At 47.3% G+C, this 21,037-nt stretch overlaps 1 protein-coding gene across 1 annotated transcript in view; it reads right to left on the reverse strand.

The window, feature by feature from the left end:
- HCN2 (hyperpolarization activated cyclic nucleotide gated potassium and sodium channel 2) overlaps positions 1 to 21,037 on the reverse strand; it is a 259,302-nt gene that overhangs the window by 44,014 nt on the left and 194,251 nt on the right. The window contains exons 5-7 of the mRNA XM_086946741.1: positions 16,722 to 16,868; positions 15,635 to 15,875; positions 10,024 to 10,188 (exon numbers count right to left, since the gene is read on the reverse strand). Of these exons, the coding sequence (XP_086802867.1) occupies positions 10,024 to 10,188; positions 15,635 to 15,875; positions 16,722 to 16,868 (553 nt within the window). The remainder of the gene's footprint in view (positions 1 to 10,023; positions 10,189 to 15,634; positions 15,876 to 16,721; positions 16,869 to 21,037) is intronic.

A 21,037-nucleotide genomic window follows, 5' to 3' on the forward strand; every position in this document is an offset into this window, starting at 1 on the left:
AATAAGGAAGTATAGTCTTGTTCCTTGCTGGTGGAAAGGGACTGGCTCTATGGCCCCCTTTTCCAGCATGCATTTCACCTCTTGTTGTAGCAGGGTGATGTGTTCCTTGGACATTGGACGGTGTCTTGGTGGTATGTTTGGTGGTGTAGAAGTCAGTTCTAGGCAATAACCAAACTGGATAATTTCTCTCACCCACCTGTCCGTGGTAATTGCGTTCCAGACAGGTAGGAACAGTTGGAGTCTGCCTCCGACTGGTGTTAGGTGGTCTGGAGGTAGCGTAATGAAGTCACTGTTTTGTGGCAGTGGAGGCTCTGGTGTTAATGCCTCCACGTCCTCTTCCCTTATAATTATTGCCCCATAACCTCCTCTGTTTGTGTTTTTGTTCAAGTAACCTTGTGTGCTACTTTTGTATGAGGTAGATGTTTGCGAGGTATTTCCTCGTGTAGTTGCTCTGTATGAGGAGTGTCAAAAGGAGCCTCTATGTTGCTGAAATTGCAATGCCCCCATTGATTTTGCGATTTCTGTGTCTTTTTTCATTTTATCCAAAATAGTGTCGACAGCAGGGCCAAATAGAAAATCCTGATTGACAGGTTGGTTAAGAATGGTGGACTGCACCTCATTCTTAAAACCAGAAATACGCAGCCATGCATGTCTGCGTAGTAAGACGCTAGTGTTAATTGACCTGGCTGCTGCGTCAAGCGCACATTTGATGGAGGCGTTTGTTATGAATTTTCCCTCCTGTATGAGGTTATCGGATTGCGCTTTAAAAGGCTCAGGTAGGTGTTGCATTAGGCTTTCGAGCTGATCATAGTACGCCCTGTCGTAACGAGCCAGTAGGGCTTGTGTATTAGCAATTCTCCATGAGTTGGAGGCTTGTGATGCTACCCTTTTGCCTGATGCCTCCAGTATTTTTGACTCTTTCTCAGGGGGAGGTGCTTCCCCGGTTGTTTGGGAGTTGGCCCTTTTACGTGCATTAGCCACTACCATTGAGTCTAGTGGTAACTGCCCTTTGATGTAAGTAGGGTCTGTAGGAGCTGCCCTATACTTCTTTTCTATTCTGGGGTTGACTAACCGTGCCCTGGCTGTATCCCTGAATATGTCAGGTGCATGATTTTTAACATGGGAAGTGTTCTGACACTTATTCTGAAGTAGGGAATGTGTCAAATAAGAAGTCTTCCTCCACAGGGTCGTTATGCATGTCCACATTGTGGAATTGTGCTGCCCTGTCTGAGTTGATTGAAGACTACAGTGTCATCAGTAGGTGACGGCTTAGTAGGATAAGAGGGTACATTAGGGATGGGATGGGAGTTGTAAGGGTCTGTTGGTTCCTCTTGTGGTTGAGGATCTTGTGGGAAATCATATTGAGGCTGTGGCTCATCCCCTGTGTTACCCTCATTGTCCCTGTGGTGAGAAGGAGAGTAGGGAACAAAAGGTTTAGAAGGCATGAGAGGCTGAAAAAGGGATGAAGGGTCTAGAGGGAGAAGTCCCAAAGTCATTTTTCTTCAATGGAATAGGGGAATGAGAGTTCAAAGTCCAAAGGCCTCTTTTTTCTATGCAGGATGGTAACTTTACCAGTCTCTGGATTAATATATATCTTTGCCTGGTCGTCTGATGGATCTGGGTGGAAGAGTTCTTCCTCTACAGTCCTGGGTTGAGTGTTAAACCTTATTTTGGGTCGGTAACACCTGGTTTTTCGACGACTTTTGGTGTTTTATTGGATTTTTTCAGGTTGACAAGTGTCTTCGTGTCAACCGGAACTTTAATTTCGACACGTTTTTTGTGCTACGTAGGCTTTTTTGGATGTGTCCTTTTCCGAGTCTATGTTCTTTTTGGGATCGACTGGTGTCTTTGGAGCAGTTATTTTTGGGTCGACAGGTTTTATCAGCCTTGCTACGGGCTTCGGTACAGCACCCTTTGGCGGGTCGATGGATTTCGGAACAGTAGGCTTGTTCAGGTCAGCTACCTTCTTTGGTTCGGCGCCCTTCGGCTGCGTGCCTTTGTTCTGTCCGACTACCTTTTTGGGGTCGACAGTTTTTGGCTGAGTGGCTTTTTGGGGTCGACAGTCTTCTTTGGCTCAACGCTCTTTGGCTGTACAGCCTTTTTCAGATCAACGCCATTCGGGTTGACGACCTTCTTTGGCTCTGGAACCTTCTTCGGGATGATGGTGCTGGGCCATGGGGTCTCTGAAGGTTTCGGAGCCGAGCCGGGTAGCGGGGCTGGCGAAACTTTTTATGATCTTAGCTAAGGCCTTTTGGCGATGCCTCGACTGGAGCCTTTGGTAACGGGCTAATTGGTGTCGGGGGCAGGGTACTCACGATTTGGCACCTGGGATTGGTCAGCCAACTCCTATGACTGCTCCACCACTTTCCCTCTCTGATGCCGAAATGTCGCATCTTCAGAGCCGGATGGCATTAGATGTGGCGCTGGTGGAGCTACCCATCTCAGACACCTTTCCTTGGCTCTGTATGGCCCCCCAACCCACCTGTGGTTTTTCCTTCTGAGGAATATTATTATGGAGGTGCTAGTGAGTATTTTGAGTTTCACCACCCCATCTCTGGCACTGTCCAACCTCCTATGGAGACTAGCTGGGTGAAGCTAGTGGCTTGGAGTCTTCTCCAGCCTCGGGTCTCCTGTCCCCTCCTGGTTTGACTGCAGAGGTGAGCTCTTCTCTGGTGGAAATTCTCAGGTGAGTTTCTGTTGTTTTGGATATGACACTTCCTTCTGTGGAAATGATGACAGATCCCTTAGTTGGCGTCTTGCAATAAGGTAAATCAAGGGTAGAGCTGGTGCTTCCTTATAGTGCGGCTTTATTTGACATTTTGTTTGGGGCTTGGTCCAAACCAGATATAGAGACCACTTTATTTCTCACAGGCTCCGTTTGGCCCCTGAGATCCAGCATGTCTCCTCAGACATCCAATTTATATTTTGTGTGATACAGGCCGTTTTGGCTGCCCAAAATATCAACTCTTTTCCTACTGTCCCTTCAGACGGAGAGCCCAGAAGACTAGACGCGTGTGGCAGGCATATGTTGTCCACCAGTTCTGCAATGCGATCCCTTAATACTTCTCGCGTCCTTGAACACTTCTCCCATACCTTGTGGGGCTCCTTGGAGCGGCTGCTGCCCTCCCTTCCGGATGAGTCCTGGAGCGATTGTTCCATTAATATGGGGTGAGCAGATAGACTAATCATCCTCTGTGGTATGTATACCACTGATTCTGTATTTCAGGCTGTGGCTTCTTCAGTGGCACAACGTCGGTGTGCACCTCTGGGTTTTCGGAGGTTGTTCAAGCGACCCTTATTGATTTGCCTTTTGATGATGCCAGTCTGTCTGGCGCAAATGTGGACTTTGCTTTCTGGCAATTTTGAGATGGTCATGGTGGAGCAGACGTTTAAGTCTACCATCTGCGCCCCAGTTCTCCTGTTCTGAGTTTGTTGGGTGAAAGTCCCTTCTTCATTCTCATATGAGCCCTTTCAGGGTGGAGCCCATTGGCTTTTCTTTTCAAATCCCTTTTCCATCAACTGGTGGCACCTGGTGAGGTGTTCCTGCCTTCTGCAGGTACTTTTATTCTTCTTATACTGTCGATGACAGATTGTGGTTCCCGTTACCTGGGACTATATCATTGTGTGGCTTTCTGTGTACCTGTTCTTATATTCTTTCTGAAGTTAGTTTTTCACCCAAGTTGGTATTCTGTGGAGGGCCTTTTGCTTGCATTGCGCTTAGGATCCTGTATTGGGACGTCAGTTTATCTGCTTCAGAAAACAGTGCTCGTGAGTTCTGTCTTGTGCCAGTGCCCAGCCCCCCTCCACCCCCATAAGGGTGATCTCTCATCACCATGGGGTATTCCTCCCCTTCATGTGGTGTACTTCCTTCCTTAGCAGAAGCAGTGGCACGAGTCCTTGGCTGATTATCATCTCTGGCCTAAGACACTGTCCCCCACTTAGGTCCTTTATTAGTGTGTTGGCACTTGCTCTCACTAAGCATTGGCAAGGCGGCTTCCTGCCACTCGTCTTTTGGGTCCTTGTTAGGCATAGCTCAGAGCTGCATTGGGTATCCAAGGCCCATTAATGCAATGGGTCATCTCCCGCCACTGCCGCAAGGTGGCTCTGGGCCACCGTCCTTGCGGCCTCATCCCTGGAGAGGATGTTATGACGTTTTTGTCCTATAGGCATCATGTATTTTCCAATTCAGATCACAGCATTGAATCTGCTTACTGGTCTTGGTTGTTTTTCAGGTGCAGCCATCTCACCCCTTTGTTGGTGGGGTGGCTAATATCCATCTTCAGTTGTCCTTCTGATATTCTGGTCCCATCTTTTTTAGGATTGGTTTCCAAGTAGGATGGGGTCTTGCTTAGCATCCTTTTCCACTTGTAATAAGGATTCTTTACCTCAAAGGTCCGTTAAACCAACCACACCTAATTGTATTAATTCCTTTTGCTTGAAGGAATTATTTGTCCCTTAAGTAGATGTGGGTCTTATCCTATTTTTCTAGCTTTGTATATATCCTGTCGAGAAATTTCTTACTGGCCTCAATCCTCGTTGTGCTTGTATGCATTGCCACCCCTTTATTTTCTGGCTTTTCCATTTCTTGGGGCTTGATCCCCATGACTAGGAATTCCATCTTTAATCAGAAGTTTCAGTCGGGTCTTTCTGCCGGATAGCTTTGCCTAGTGGATGGAAATGGGTCATCTGTTGGCCTTTATTTCCAATATATCTTTTTAAGGACCCTACTGGTGTTCTTCGTAGAGGTTTCACATCTGCTGCTTCCTGATGGTAGCCTCATCAGTCGGTAGTGTTGGTTCAAGGGTGGTTGCCCTCAACTCCTCCTTATATGGTATAATATCTTTAATGTTCACTCCATTGCTTTTCAACTCTGGTCTTTTACCAATGTATGTTAGTGTTTTTTTTATCTTTGTGATGGATACCTCTATTCTATGGGTGTTTTTGTCCCTACACTGGTCAGTCTGCTTGCTGATGGAAGCTGGGGTTGCCTACCTGATGGGGTCGGATAATACTTTTGGTGTAGTCTGTAAGACTACAGACGTGGAGAAGTGTGGCTCACTGGTTAGAGCAGGCAGACCCGGGACCAGGGTTCAATTCCCGACGCGGCAGGGTCTTGAGCTCAAATGTCCATGGACTCGATAATTCTCGCTTCGGTGCCTGACCTATTCACGGGTTCACACTCTGCAACTCTGGGCATTAAGCTTGCTTAATCTCCACAACGGCCCCCCTGCGGCGGGATGCCTGGCTTTCACCTTGGGGATGCCCTGTAGGGGCTATCTCACAGGGAAAAGCCAGGACGGGTTCCCAAGGCAAGCGCGGAGATACCCCTTCGGGGGTCGATTCAGGCGCTATATAAGAAACATAATAATAATAGACGAGTATATATGTGAACACTATATACAAATATGTATTGTTCTCAACATCTTTCATAGGGCTTATGAATCTGCTTTTGAAACAACGCCTTTCTTGGTGCTCTAGTTTCACCTTAACTGTGTTGTTACTTCTGCTCCTCTGGGCTTTTATGATACACAGTGGCATAGGGTTTTCTCTGGCTGAGAGTGGTCTCTTTCAAGCATCATTGTTCAGCATTCTGATGCCTTTGTAATAGTTTGACTGTTTCCCTTGGCGGTGCTGGGTTGTTGGCTTGAAAAATAGTCGCAGAAGAAACTGGGGTCAGGGGAGGGATTTGATGGAGTCTGTCGGTGGTTGTCCCTGACTGCTTTCTAAAATCTAGAGTTCTTGTTTGGTGCTTAGGGAGACTTCTAAGTTAATTAATCTGTGGCTAGACTATGTCTCTACCAGATGAAGGTAAGTAACTTATTCATTTTTTCCTTTGTAGATATACCAGGTAAGAACACATGCATATTTCAGCTTCCTCAGTTCCTGTCTTCTTCCAATGTTGTGTTGTATTTATTAGACCAGGGTGTTTTATCTTTGCAACTCTTGGCTGCCTTTTCTTTATTCTTCTAGGTTGAGCCGTCTCTGAGTTTACATCCTGCTCCACCGCTGGTATCTTTCCACTTTGTGTTGGCTGCAGTCATGCCACAATTTCAGGATTTCTCTTTGCATTCTAGCACTGTTAATCTCCCATGGACTGGTGGTGACGACAACTGTCACAGAGAGCAGCAGGATGTGGGTGTCGTCCATCCTCCATGGCTGCAAGATGCAGTTATTTCCAATAGAGAGTATGTGGACCCCAGAATTTTTTGCCATACTTCCTTCAATTATAATGGCCGAACAATACAATTGTTCGGCCAAAGTTATGATCCATTGAGTCGATATATCTCAGTAGCATGATTTATGCCTGGAAATTTTTATAGTAAAGTAAACTTAACAAGTGTTTTTTGGTTAAAAAAGGGAATGAAAGACAATAATCTCCCCCTACCTAGATTTTTGGTTATGTCATAAGCGCACACCTATTGAAGTCCGTAGCAGGCTATATCAACCATTAAAGGCTGGTACAGCCCAGCTACGGAGGGCTATAAGAACACTGCCACTAGAGGGAAGAGTGTTCGGGGGGAAAAAAAGGCCTTTGCAAAAACAACATTGGAATGTTGTTTGGGGCTTTTCTTGCCCCGTGGAAGCTCGGAGCTCTCCAATTAGTAGAGTGTGTGTGTGTGTGTGTCAGAGTACCATTACACGTCTACACTTTTTAAGGATTAATAATTTACAGTCTGAAGTAAGCTCTCAAGGTATGGAGAGGAGAGTCAAATTAATTAGACACTCTACACAATTGGGGGGGGGAGATTTTAATAATTAAGCTATCAAAAGATGGAGAAGTGTTACATTGATAATACTGTCTCAGACCTTCGATATTACGTATATTAATTCATAGCATTCTAATTACTTGTGCTGTCAATTACTTAACCTCAGTAACATAAAAGCAAGAAATGTGCCCTGCGAAACGTGAACAGTGTATGGTGAATACTCATCTCTACCATAAAAAAAGTGTATATTTTAATGGTATTATTCTCAAAAAGAGCCGAGGGTGCACAAGACAGTCTGCTGGCCTCACTCCATTCAATGACTGGGAATCACTCCTCAAACGCCCAGTCTTCTATCTCATTTACATTAAATTACTACATTTCTGATTATTTTCTTTGTAAACAATGGGATTAAAACCAACCCCATTCACAAACGTCAAACTGATAAAAATGTAACAATTATAAAACAGGAGGAAGTTATGTAGTTTAAGAGCTAATTTTAAACCATTCCTAAGAACAGACTAATCTTTATTTTCCAGACAGCTGGGACAAGCAGGCCCTTGGACAGACAAACCTCTATAATACCTGCAGGAAAACAAAAAGGAAAATAAGGTGCTGCGCGCGGATTCATCGCTAAGACAATGACGGAAACATCTTACGAAGCAATGTCCGTCTAACAGAGCTCCAAGCCTAGAAATGTCTCCCATGGGTTGTTAACCCACCCTCAATGCGATCCAATCCCAGGGCACGCTTCGATCATGCATGATTTCTATAGGTGTGAAGTGGATCAAGCCAACTCCCTGTCCCACCTCTCGATGGAAGCTGGGCCACTGAAGAAGCCAGATCTCCCAAGGCTAGAAAGGTTTGTGTATATACAATACTCATGATAATGAGGGCCCAGAGTCCACGCCACACTATCGCGTCTCTGCTAACAGAGGACTACGCGTTGTACCACAGTAAAGGGGAGCGCGGGTGATACAATCTTGACTACACTCTTCTTGAAATTACTACTGGGGGAAACTCCTAATAGCTTACAGAGCACCCTGTTTTCTTCCACCTGTAAATTGGTGTGTTACCCCCATGCCAGGACAGGGACACACCTATAAACCTGTGGGCTTATCCCCTATACATTAAACATCAAGCCAGTAGCACACGAGATACTTGAGCACCTGTTTCCCAGGGATGTATTAGCTGAAATGCTGTAACAACCCCCTTCAAAGAGAAGATTGTAACATGAAAACTGGATTGAGCAGGTATCAGCCCAGTATCCTTTAAATAACATATATATGCTGGAAATGGTTCACTCAGTCCTCCAGAGCGACATTACAATTTAAAGCTGGTTTGGTCAGATCTGCCAGGGAGTAAATATTCACAAAGTTCCAGAAAGCGGTAGAATGTTTTAAGGATGCAGGCCTGGACCGGCGCATCCTTCTCACACCACCAACTCCTGTGTATAGTATTTCCTACAATTGATCGTTTCCATCCTGTTCTTTGGGGTTTTCCTCAGGGTAAGGTGTAGGTTCCTACACAACAGCCTACATCCAACTATGAAGCCACTCCCAAGTCCTTTACCCAAACCTTCTTAGCAACTCCCACAGAGGCAAATGAATGTACTACCAGGCGCCTGTAAATCTCTAAGGAGAGGCCACTTAAACCATTGCGCGGATTGCCTGCCAGGAACTTAAGAAAGACAAGCAGTATTGTCACCACTCTGCTCAATTTGTCCTCAACATTTCTCTAAGAGTCAGATACCAAAGTACCTCTTTCACCGGTCACTGAATAGTTCACAGAGAGGTGGCGAGCATTACGGTCGCACAACACACGGCCATCGACAATTCTAGTGGACAAATGTCATTAAAAAAAAAGCGTGATGGTGGAGCAGGGATCCCTTCCGGTCAATGTGTCGGCCTTACTGATATCACGATCAAGGACGTCAACGGCATCACACCGGTTGCAATTAACAAGCCCCAGGGCAAGTGTATCGCTCATGACATCATACGGACAGTAAGATCCAGTGTACCCCCAGCTTTGCGTTAAAACCTCCTTCAACCATGAAGGCAGTGACCCACTTAGGGTCACCTCGGACCACCTCTCAGCCTTCCACAGCCACCGAAGAGTCGCAGAGATAGTGGAGAATATACACCAAGAATTGTTCATTATATTCGCTCAGAGCGAGGCCCTGCCTGCCCAGTCTTGAGAGAGTGCTACGGAGGGAACTGAAAGAAAGTCAGCATAAAGACACACTATGTACATTACTTGGTTAATTTAGGACATACGCACAGTGGAAGTTTACAAGCAGATGTAGCTGGACAGAGAGAGAAAACTAAAGGTTTCTGCTTTCATGTCTTACACAACTCAGTACGGTCCAAAGCCGTTTCACCCTGGGCTGCGATCAAACTTCCAGAAAGGTGGGAAAGCTCTGCAGTGGAACTAACAATTCTTTATTGCGGAAACAAAACTTAGCAAAGGGCATTTCTCGGAATGGGAAAATATAAGTTTCGAACATCACACAAAATTGAATCAAAAAGAAAATGGTGCAGCGAATGTTATCTTATGTATGGCATTACGTGAGCATCAACAAGCCTAATCTAACAACAAACAAGTTAAAACTTCAGCCTATACCCTGAGGACAGATGATTGATAAAGAAAGAAAAGAGCTGTCCATTTATTACTAACCTTAGCTGAGAAATCATGATTATAAAAGTTGATAATTACTAACCCAACCTTTGGTGCCCATTTTAGATAAACCGCATGGATAAGTCTACCTCCTGTATCAATCCTAGTTATACAGCATCCCAGAGTAACCTTGAACCAGGATAGTAGGCCAGCACTAGCCCCTGAGGTTGATGGAAGGGCATGTCAATCAAAACATACAGAAAGACATCCTTCGTGGCCTAAATCTCCTACAGGAAGACTGTCAAAATGCTGGACCAAGTCCAATCGAACCTGACATTGCATCTTAGCATTAACGTGTGCAACTTTCCGGATGAGCACGCTAAGACTGTGATACCCCTAGTACTCACCAGTGTGGACGTCAACATGGAGGCTGTCATGTCAATTAATGATGCATTTGGGGATCCTACTTGTCTGTGACTCTTTCCTTCCTCTATGCTCCAGTCTCTGCTCTCTGACAAATCTCCCTCCTCCACGAACCACTCATACTCCCCGATAGCTCCCTATTCCTTTACCTCAAAAGCCCCTCCTCCATGAGCCTGTCTCTACTCCCTGATGAATTAGCTTTTCCCCCAAACCTTTGCCTACTCCATGACAAGTCTCTCTTCCATGCGCTTTACCTCTAGGAGGCTTTCCCTGCACTCACCAATCCGGTCCAGTCTGTCGATGGCCACGGTTTCGAAAGCCCGTCTCATCATGGGGTACTCCTCCAGCACTTCGTTGAAGTTGTCCACGGAGAGGGAGTAGAGGCGGCAGTAGGTGTCAGCCCTCACACTGGCAGTCCGGCGGCCCCGTGTCAACAGGCAGATCTCTGCAGCAAGAAGAACATAGAGAGGGGATGAGATTAGGGACCGGGAGAAGGCGTTGAAAAGCAGCTTTCTGCCAGGTCCACCTGATACCAGAAGGAAGTTCTGAGTTAGAGAGACAATAATCTTGTGGAACAAACACGCTGGGCGGAGGGACAACAGAGCCGCTCATGGACCACGGGAAGCGGAGTCCACCACTAGCAACGGACCCTTGAGCTTTAGAGCATGCATCCCAAGGGGTCACCCCAATACTATCAGAGAGAGATCTGATCTCCCCATTATTGAAGGATACATACAACTTTAACCCAATACTCAAGACAATAGGATACCCGGGTACACTGTGGTTGAACAAGGGTCCAGCCGAAAATACTGAAGTTGGGAAAACTCTAGGAATGAAGGACAGGCTTTCCATAATACTGTGGGACTCCAGATGTAATGTGCTCATAAATTGCTTTTCTTATCAGGTCTTAGGAGATTCTATAAAAGGACTTAGTGCGCTGCACAAATGTCTGCTCAGCGAGAGCTGTGGCGGGGTAGAACACACAATGACTCCAGAACTCATGGGTCCAGTTGATTCTATGATCTGCCAAGCTTCTGTGCAGACCGAGAAGCATCTCAATGGGTTGTCGATGGCCACCCCAAGCTTGAATTCCAAGCTCCATCCTGAGAGGCAGAGCGGGCTGTAGGTCCCCAATGACTAACCCCTGCAGGTAGATGGGGAGTTTGGCCACTGAAAGGGATCTGGCAGACTGGGACACCCTCTTCTTATTAGGACAGGAAGTGCTAGATAGGAGCACAATTGTAGGTATCACTACAATCAATGCCAAGGTGCAATGGTTCATATTCTTTACCATCCGTGTAATGCTGGTTACCTTATTTTGTTTCCTTCAATTAATCATTGCAGCGCACACGTTTTATACAAGAGCCCAGTTGCGTCAATAAATATTTGAAAAGCCAATCTGTGTACTTCCTGTGTCCTCCTTTGGGCGTGCCTGAGATACTAACAAAAGGGTAAGATCTGTTCCCCCCCCAATTTCCTTGGGGGAATTAGGGTGGTCCTGTTCTGAGGTTGCAGACCTCATCCTGTGCCCTGTCCGTTTAGGGGGCACAGATGGCGCACTGTGAGCGATCCAGGTACCAGCTCAACATATTCCGATGTAGGTGTGGCCTCAGTCCTGCATAGTTTTGACACTTATGTTGCCCAAACGCCAGTCTTACTGAGAAACCAGGAACTGTACAACAGATGAAGGGAGGACCGATCACCCCAAGATCCTGGGATGGCGCGAAGGGTGAACCCTGTAATGTGCAGATGGGCTGTGGGGTCTTTTCATCGGGTCCTCGTGCAGTCAGAGGTTACGAGGCACCATCCTGTGTGGGTCTGATTATTTGCCTTTGATGTCCACGGTCACAACACTTGTGCACTCCAGTAGGACAGTGAAGTCACTACATGAGGGCACTAGACTCTCAGGGTAGCGATGACGAGCAGCCAATACCTACTCGAAGTGGAGGAGAGGTGTAGAAAACCACACACGCCATAACACAAAAGCCCAGAGTCCCGTTTGTGTCATCAATTAAAAGAAGAATGTGACTTTATCATAAAAGATGTAAAATGAAGCAGGTACACACCAGCCGAAGCCAGTGCCTCATGGGGCGAAAACATGACTACAGACATCTAAACATCGTTTACAGAGAACGCCTTGGATCTTCAGGTGGCCAATGCCCCCGGGCAGTGAAGGCTGTCCTCAGACGGGCTCACCCGAATGTTTCTAAGCAGCTCTCGGTGAATGGGGAAGAGCTCGGCAGACAGCGAAACCCTAAGGGGTTTATTTACGACCCCATTGGGCCAACCCCGTTTCACTTTTCCCCCATATAAAAAAAGTGACACAATGGCGGCACAAAGGTTTGTGAATAAGCCTGTAGTATCCAGTCTGGATATAATCTGCCCCAGTGGCAAGGAGTTCGAAACTACTGAGTATTCGGACAAAAATCATCCCCTCCCTAAACTTACCACTCAAACAAGGAGATCAGTGCCATGAAAGTCAAAATGTATATCGAAGGTGCCAGGGTCTTGGTGGCCCGTTGATGGAGCTACTGAGGTCCAGCGATCAATGAACGGGGGTGACAGTAAAGAGCCCAAATGGTCTTGCCATCTTTCAGGTGGGTGACAAAAGATGGCAGTCACGAAGTATAGACTAAGAAACCCCCCGAAGGTACAAACATCGGGGACACCTCTGTATACAGGGCGGTCACAATGATGAGAGCGATCACAGGACTGGACTCAACAGCTTGACCAGTTCCACTTGGAACTGGTTGCATTGAATTATGGTACTACTGCAAAACCTGTGGTTCTCCTGAACAAAAGGGGATAAAGAGATGCTTTGAATGGTTCTACACTCAGCAACAGGCCGGTGAGGAGCCGACAAGCAGCTGACCCAACTCAAGCCAATCAAAAATGGAGAAAGTTTTCCAAAGAGCAGACTCTCAGTTTTTCCCTAATCCGGTCTGCAGCGGAAGTCAGGCAGGCTCTGGAAGTTTCCGACATGGAGCTCAATTCTCTGAGATGGACAGGCTGATCCAGGTAGCATCAGCATGAGAGACAATCTGGAAGCCAAAGATCTTTACCAGGGAAGTTTGGAGTGAGACGTAGGTACTGAAGAGGACAGGTTTAGGGCGTTGCCTTTAGGGACAGCCTTGACCGGTGACGATGTATAAGGAGAGAGAGAGAGAGAGAGAGATTCAGACTGAGCCCTGCCGAGGGATACAATGGAACCTGTTCATCACAGTGTTGTAAATCCCAAGGCAGTGCACACTTATATGAAACGCAAGACCATGTCGATATTACCTCACGTCCCCAGTGACCACAGGCAACACCACAAATCCAGTTCGTTTTTAAACAATATTGTGAGAGGAAAATAAAGGTCTTTGGATTCCAGAAATGCATGGTTCATGTATTCTTCAAGAATTTTAGATGCACGGGCAAGCAACGAGATCTGACGGGTAGTTGTTGAATAGTGGTATTTGGATTTTTCAGGCAAGAGAGGTACATGCAGAAGGGATTGTAGCCGAAAATGAGAGGAGTTTTAACAGGTTGTGGATGACGATGCTCTCCCTTAAGGCTGAGAAGTAAGGTGGACAAGAGTTTTCTGTAAAGCATAGCCTGACAAGTGTCATTAATAATTAAAGGAGCAAACTTTTGTAGGCAGTGGTCGATGTGGCTGGAAAATTAAAGATATTAAGACGGGCTTGGGAAGGACACCGTGACTAACTATCGGCAACTTCATAATGAAAGAGCATAGATTGCTCCAAAATTCAAGCGAGGGTGAGAAGGGTTAAGCACATTTGATGAGTTGTTTATCAACAACCCCAAAAGAAATGCTTTGAGCTGTTGGGGATTTCTATTTTTCCTCCACATCAGCAGCATTGCCGATCAATTTACAACATTTTCCCAAAGGATCTTTGTGTAAATAGTTTTGGAGTTTAGGTTACAGTCCTTAAATTTATTTGGGTAAGTGCTGTCTCTCCCAGAATGGAGCAGACAGAGGCTGCCTGCGAGCATTAGGAGGTTTGAGCGAGCCAGAGAATCTAATTCTTGATTAATGAATTCTCCGATTTATAGAGCGCACAGCTACTCCAAGGGAGTGTCCCGGCGCCACTCTGCTTGAATCGGGACAGCCAATCTCAGTTGGTTAGATGGAAGAAGATGCATGTTTACTTCCTTCCTTACACAAGCCCTAGACTAACAAGAACGCAGAGAGAGTGGGAAGCTCACTCCATGCCTTGCCTGTCAACACCAAACAGTAGCGACCTCCATATCTGGCACAACGAACCTTGGGGATTTCTTCTAACAGAGCTGTGGCCGATCCAAGAGCGTGAGGGAGTGTACTTGAGAATTCTCCTGACCAGGTAGCCGCAATGAAATAAAATAAGGGCTTTAAATAAGAACCTTTTTTTAATGGGTAACCAGTGCAGTTCCTGCAGATAGGAGGAGACAAACCTTTCTCGATAGGTCTAAAATGAGCAGGGGCCGCCACTCTTAGGACTGTTTAAGGTTACTGATCTTATAGTCGGGCAACCCAGTGTACAAACAATCGGAGTAGTCTAGCCTACATGTGAACAAAGCACGGGCTACTGTCGCGGGTCTCGACTTATAACACGTCCAAGATTTTCCTAATGAAACGCAGCAGACCAAACCAGGTCCCGGCTATTGACCATGTCTGGGTGTCCACTGATAATTTTTCATCTATTTGCACTCCCAGTTTCTAGGCTATCGTGACCGAGATGGGAGAGAAGGAATGTCGCAGGGCCAATTAAAATTGGTCCAGAGATCTCTTCCTGTACCAAGTAAGAGAATCTCAGTTATGTCTGTATTGCATCCACTGCAAGACTTCCTTCAGACAGGAAGCAAAATAAGAGATCTTATGGGGTGGCCGAAAGATCAAACGTGGAAGCAATTGTGTATCGCCTGCAGATTATAAGGTCACCATGCCGGCGGATTTAATTAGAATGGCCAATGGGGCCAAATAGATATTAGAAAGACAAAGTCAGGCCCTGAATTTGTTGTTTAGAATGTCTCAAAACTGTAAGCAGCAAGCCAGGGCCAGTCACACAGTCCGTCCCCCCACAGGGGTGCAGGTAGACGGAGTGTATCACTGGACTAGAACCACTCTGTCACCACTGCGGGCATCTCGTACTGTGGGAAGTGAGGGCACCAGCTAGTTTCACTAGGAGTCTGGCTGCACCCCCATCACTAATACAAGGCTCTACTGGCAGTGTCTTTTGTTGAAAGGAGGAGCAGCACCAGTGGGCTGACAGTTCGTCAAGTCCCCAGGAGGAAAAATGTAAAACTAGTCTGTAGAAGTTCCACTTTTTCCATGGCTCCTTCCTCTTTTCTGTGCTAGACACTGCTGGTATTTTGACTATCAACAAGAAGAAACCGTGGACTATTTTCTCAATACGTGTGTTTCCATGGCGCAACCGTCCTGTTCATTGCAGGAGAGAGCGGCACATTGGTTGGTTGGTTGGTTCGTCTTTGCAGAACCTCACAGGACCACTTTTCTAGTGGGCCTGAATGGGATGTCTGTCAGTGAGTCTTCAAAGGGGCAGCAGGGCTAAGATCTGAGAGGAAGAAGGGTTTTAATTGAGGACAGGCTGAACATATATCCAAGATCAGATGTTAGCAAACCTGTTTAGTGGTCCTTGAGGTGCCAAGGAGAGAAGAATTTCATGGGGCTGAGTCTGGGTCCAGGGGCCTCAGATGAGGATTAGAGTACAGGGGGCTCAGCTGAGTCTGGGTGCAGGGGCCCCAGAGGAGGATTAGAGTACAGGGGGCTCAGCTGAGTCTGGGTGCAGGGGCCCCAGAGGAGGATTAGAGTACAGGGGGCCCAGCTGGGCCTGAGTGCAGGGGCCCAGGCTTAGTGTTACCTGCTTCCATGCCCTTCGAAGAGATCTTACCTCCAAAGTAGGATCCGTCGGAGAGCTTCATCTCCTTGTTGCCCTTGGTCATGACGCTGACCACCCCGTGCTGAATGAAATACATCTTCTTCCCGATGGTTCCCTCGCGGATGATGTAGTCCGTCGGCTGGAACACCTCGAACTTCAGCTTGGTCAGCATGGCCGTGACGAAGTTGGGGTCGGCGTTGGCAAAGAGCGGCATGGAGGCCACCAGCTTCCTGCAGTTAAAGTTCACAATTTCCTATCGAGAGGGAGAACAACGCAGAGTTAGAAGAGGAGAACAACGCAGAGTTAGAAGAGCTGGCCATGAGAGGGGCCCCTGGGAGAAGCGGGCAAGGGAGCGGTTTGTGTGAGAGAGGATAGCCGAGGGGCTTCGTAAAGCAGCTCACAGTCACGTCGCCAAGAATCATGTACAGTTCCTTACTGGTACCTCGTTTGCACCGGATGCACCACTCACTTTTGTAGCACCTCATCCAACTCCTCCAATCCCCCAGCATACCTCCCTCACCGTTCTACGATATATAATGTTAGCTAGCTGAGACCCCCAAACACCGCCCTGACACATCAGTTGACTCCAGGGCCTTCATTCACCTCGATCACCTTCCTGGCAAGTCATTCACCGCTGTCACCTCACTGACCTCCCTGGTATCTCACCCTGTCCTCTTTCTCTAAAAGACCCCGGCACCTCAGTTACCCACTAAGTCCCCACTCAACCTATCTGCCACTTCACATGGTCCCAGGCCCTCTCACACCTCCGCCACGCACTGAGGTACCACTAACCTATCAGCTACCTCACTTAGCTCCGTGACACCTCAGTTACCCCTTGAGTTAGTAATCACCCGCCTTTCGCCTCACATTCTCCCTGAGCATTTTTTCACCACCTCTTATCCACCCCACTCACCTCCCTGGTACTCACTCTCCCCAGAGCTCCCACTCACCTCCCTGGGAGCTCACTCACCCCAGAGCTCTCACTCACCACCCTGGTACTCACTCTCCCCAGAGCTCCCACTCACCTCCCTGGTTCTCACTCTCCCCAGAGCTCCCACTCACCTCCCTGGTACTCACTCACCCCAGAGCTCCCACTCACCTCTCTGAGGGGCTCGTTCAGCTCCTCCAGGATGCTGTCCTCGTCAAACATCTTGCCCTGGTACCGGTGCTCGTAGTAGTCGTGGATTCTCTGGCGGAAGTCGGCGGGCAGCTTGTGGAAGGACATGTACTGCTCCACTTGTTTGTACTGTGAAGAGAGTGAGAGGGTCAGTCAGTGTTGTAGGAGGTTCTAACTTAAAGCATTTCACTTTGCAAGAGCCGGCGTCGACTGCGAGGACAGCAGCCGTGCATCATCAGCGTTAACATTACGGAGCCACTGTTGGCTGCAACTTCAGCATCTTTACTGAGCTAATATTCACTGCAGCAGCAATACATCATCAGCCTATATTCACTGCGGCTGCAGGAGCGATGCATTCTCAGCATACTGAACGACGACCGCAGCAGGGATACATGATTTACACAACAGAGCTGCCACTGTCTGGGGCCACTGCAACCATTCACTGTGATTGTGAGCTGCCATGTAGTATCGTCATTAACGAGCCACCTTTTCTTGTAACTGTCGCAGTAATACCTGATAAACGTGGCTGTGCTGCCTTCGCTGTGAATAGTGCCATTCTGAGCACAATACACGGGGTCTGCAGCTGCAATGGAGTCCCCCCTTTAATGAGTTGCTATTCACTCCTCTGCAGCAGCAATACGTCACCTCCAATGTGCCACCATTCACAGCAACTACAGCAGTAAGGTGTTATGAAAATGACTACGCTCTCATACACTGCAGCAGCGATGCATTATCAGCATCACTGAGCTGCTGTACACTCCTGGGGCAGCAGCGATGCATTATCAGCATCACTGAGCTGTCGTACACTCCTACGGCAGCAGCGATGCATTATCAGCATCACTGAGCTGTCATACACTCCTGGGACAGCAGCGATGCATTATCAGCATCACTGAGCTGCCGAACACTCCTGCGGCAGCGATGCATTATCAGCATCACTGAGCTGTCGTACACTCCTGCGGCAGCGATGCGTTTCAGCATCACTGAGCTTCCGTACACGATGCGTTTCAGCATCACTGAGCTGCCGTACACTCCTGCGGCAGCAGCGATGCATTATCAGCATCACTGAGCTGTCGTACACTCCTACGGCAGCAGCGATGCATTATCAGCATCACTGAGCTGTCATACACTCCTGGGACAGCAGCGATGCATTATCAGCATCACTGAGCTGCCGAACACTCCTGCGGCAGCGATGCATTATCAGCATCACTGAGCTGTCGTACACTCCTGCGGCAGCGATGCGTTTCAGCATCACTGAGCTTCCGTACACGATGCGTTTCAGCATCACTGAGCTGCCGTACACTCCTGCGGCAGCAGCGATGCATTATCAGCATCACTGAGCTGTCGTACACTCCTACGGCAGCAGCGATGCATTATCAGCATCACTGAGCTGTCATACACTCCTGGGACAGCAGCGATGCATTATCAGCATCACTGAGCTGTCGTACACTCCTGCGGCAGCGATGCGTTTCAGCATCACTGAGCTTCCGTACACGATGCGTTTCAGCATCACTGAGCTGCCGTACACTCCTGCGGCAGCAGCGATGCGTTTCAGCATCACTGAGCTGCCGTACACTCCTGCGGCAGCAGCGATGCATTATCAGCATCACTGAGCTGTCGTACACTCCTGCGCCAGCGATGCATTATCAGCATCACTGAGCTGTCGTACACTCCTACGGCAGCAGCGATGCGTTTCAGCATCACTGAGCTGTTGTACACTCCTACGACCGCAGCACAGCATGTGTTCTTACCATCATTCCCTGTGACTGCAGCATTCATGCACTTGCACCTTAACAAAGCACAATGCCGAATAGCATTTCCACAAAATTCTTGTGATATTACTTCCTTCAGAAGGTCAGATTGTGAATGAGATGACGAGGTTACCTACGACCACACACGTGCTCTAGTAAATATGTGTCACTCTTGCTTCTGCTTTGCTACATTACGTGCTGTACGTTTCAAGTTTGACCTCCTATAGATGAAGACATGAAGTGGAAGCCTGCGTTATTATCCAGCAAAGAACTACTGAAGGGCTGAAGCGTCACTGGAACGCAGCAGGGCCTGGCGATAAATATAAGTCATATAAGAACTTTCTAGACACAGTCACTACATTTCACAAGTTGAAGAGACTCCCTGCAACTCTCTTCTTCGAAGAAGCCACAAATGTTGAGGATTTTATCAAGCTAGTTGGCACAAATCCTGTCACGAGTAATTCAACAAGTGCAAGACGGTAAAAGGTCATTTAAGCAGGACCATCCAACGAAGGTGCCGAAGGAAAGCAACGAGGAGCCGCATCTTCTGCTCAGCAAGTGAGGTGGACCTGACACGGGATGCTGATGAGAATATCAGACCCATGGCCGCTGACCTACAAGCTATGGCTGTTGTAGCGAGAACAGTTGCGGAGATGTAGCAATACATGGCAGGTACCACCTGAATTGGCTTTCATTGAACTTATCAACATCAAAACTCAGACAGCTTAAATCAGAAACATCTTCATCTACTGAGTTTTGTCACAAGCCTGCAGATCGTCTCGTGGCACTTGGAGGTCACCAAAGTTAGCTTCAAAGAAAAGGTTATTGGAGCAGAGTGCAGATGATGGAAAGCATGTGCTTATTTTTGGCCAAGGCACGAAGCAAATGCCGAAAGAAGCTTTTACAGACCATGACGGTGATGCAGCCATATTGACAAAAGCTGCCAATAGCATTCGAGAAGACATCTTGGGATCTGATGGATTTCGCTTCGATGCCACCTTATCCACAAACTGTCAAAATAACTCAGTGCCAACAACATTGAAAATGCTTGTTTCAATGGTGAATGGGCCTGGCGTCAACAGCCAAGACATGCACGAATCCCAGGAAACTCATGCCAAATCCCAAACGATCAGGTTCAAGTACAAGACTACAAGAACATCTGTGATACAATCTCGCCATTCAGTGTCATTTGAGCCGCCATTGTACCTAGGGCTGAATGTGCACTCCCTGATACGGTCAAGAAAATTCAAAACTCAACTGCTCTGGTTGGGAATTGGTGTCAGTTACCAGTGCGTTCTTCAGGTGGACAAACAGCAGCTGCTGATGTTTCCCAGAAAGCACAGAGAGGGGGAGTCCTGTGCCCATCTAAGCTTCGAACTGGCCTTTTCACAGTTGGTGCAATAGACCATCTTGAACACAACCCTTCAAGCACCACTGCCAAGGGCTCTTCCCATGGCTCAGGGAGCAGCCTCTCTCAGACCCCATCGATCGCAAACCCAGGACAGACCAGAGAAGCCATCACTCTCCCTGCAGAGGCAGGGAGGCGGAACTTATCTTTGATTGACAGCTTCAGCGCCGTCCCAGCAGCAGCTCTGAAAGAATCTACAGCTGAGGTACTGTTGGACTTGGCCCTTCTGGCAGGTTCACCCCTAGACTTTCTGCTTGTAATGGTGACCTGGTGATGGCGATTTTTGGGTTCTGCGCACTTTCACTGTGTCCCAGTGGAAAGTGTGTGCGCACTCTGAGTGCATGTGATGAGATAGGCCTGCCCTCCCATAGGAATGTATGTGTCCCTGGTAGTTCCTGATGTGTGGGGTGTACAGGTTCGAATTTGATATGTGCGAACTTGTGAGAGTGAATGCTTCGCAATGATGTATGTGGCATGAGTGTGTCTTGTGTACAAATGCCACTTCTAGGAGTTACGTTTATGGCAGGTTGACAAGCCTACCTAGACGCGCACTGTGCTCTTGGTGTTACTTCACCTTTACCAATTCAAAAATAAATTTCATTCATTTTCATCATCAAACATCTGTTGATAATTTTCATAAAAAATTTCTGCATCTCATATCCATATGTTTAACACAGTATCGATTATTGCTTCATATCGACATTTACAACATTATAGTTTCATGTTAAATCATTCATCTTTAACATCCATATTAATGCGCCTTCAATTTTTTCGCGATCATTGCTGTTTGCTTTTTCAGCCCTATGCATTTCGGCACGCATAGGTGCCTTCATCAGGGGCCAATTTCTGTGTAATCTGATTGGTGTACTCAGAATCGTTTTTCACAGATTAGCCTTCAAGAAACTTAATGTGATTCTATTGATCTGTGATCCTCTCTTTGCTAAACAAACGATCTTCTAATGTTTTCAATTCCACCCGTAAATGTCCCGAGGGTTTGGTAGCGTTCTAGCAAAGACAGGATCACAGACCAATAGAATCACATTAAGTTTCTTGAAAATGAATGAAATTTATTTTTGAATTGGTAAAGGTGAAGTAACACCAAGAGCACAGTGCGCGTCTAGGTAGGCTTGTCAACCTGCCAT

Source organism: Lissotriton vulgaris, chromosome 12, assembly GCF_964263255.1.
Source record: "Lissotriton vulgaris chromosome 12, aLisVul1.2, whole genome shotgun sequence".
Classification (NCBI taxonomy): domain Eukaryota; kingdom Metazoa; phylum Chordata; class Amphibia; order Caudata; family Salamandridae; genus Lissotriton; species Lissotriton vulgaris.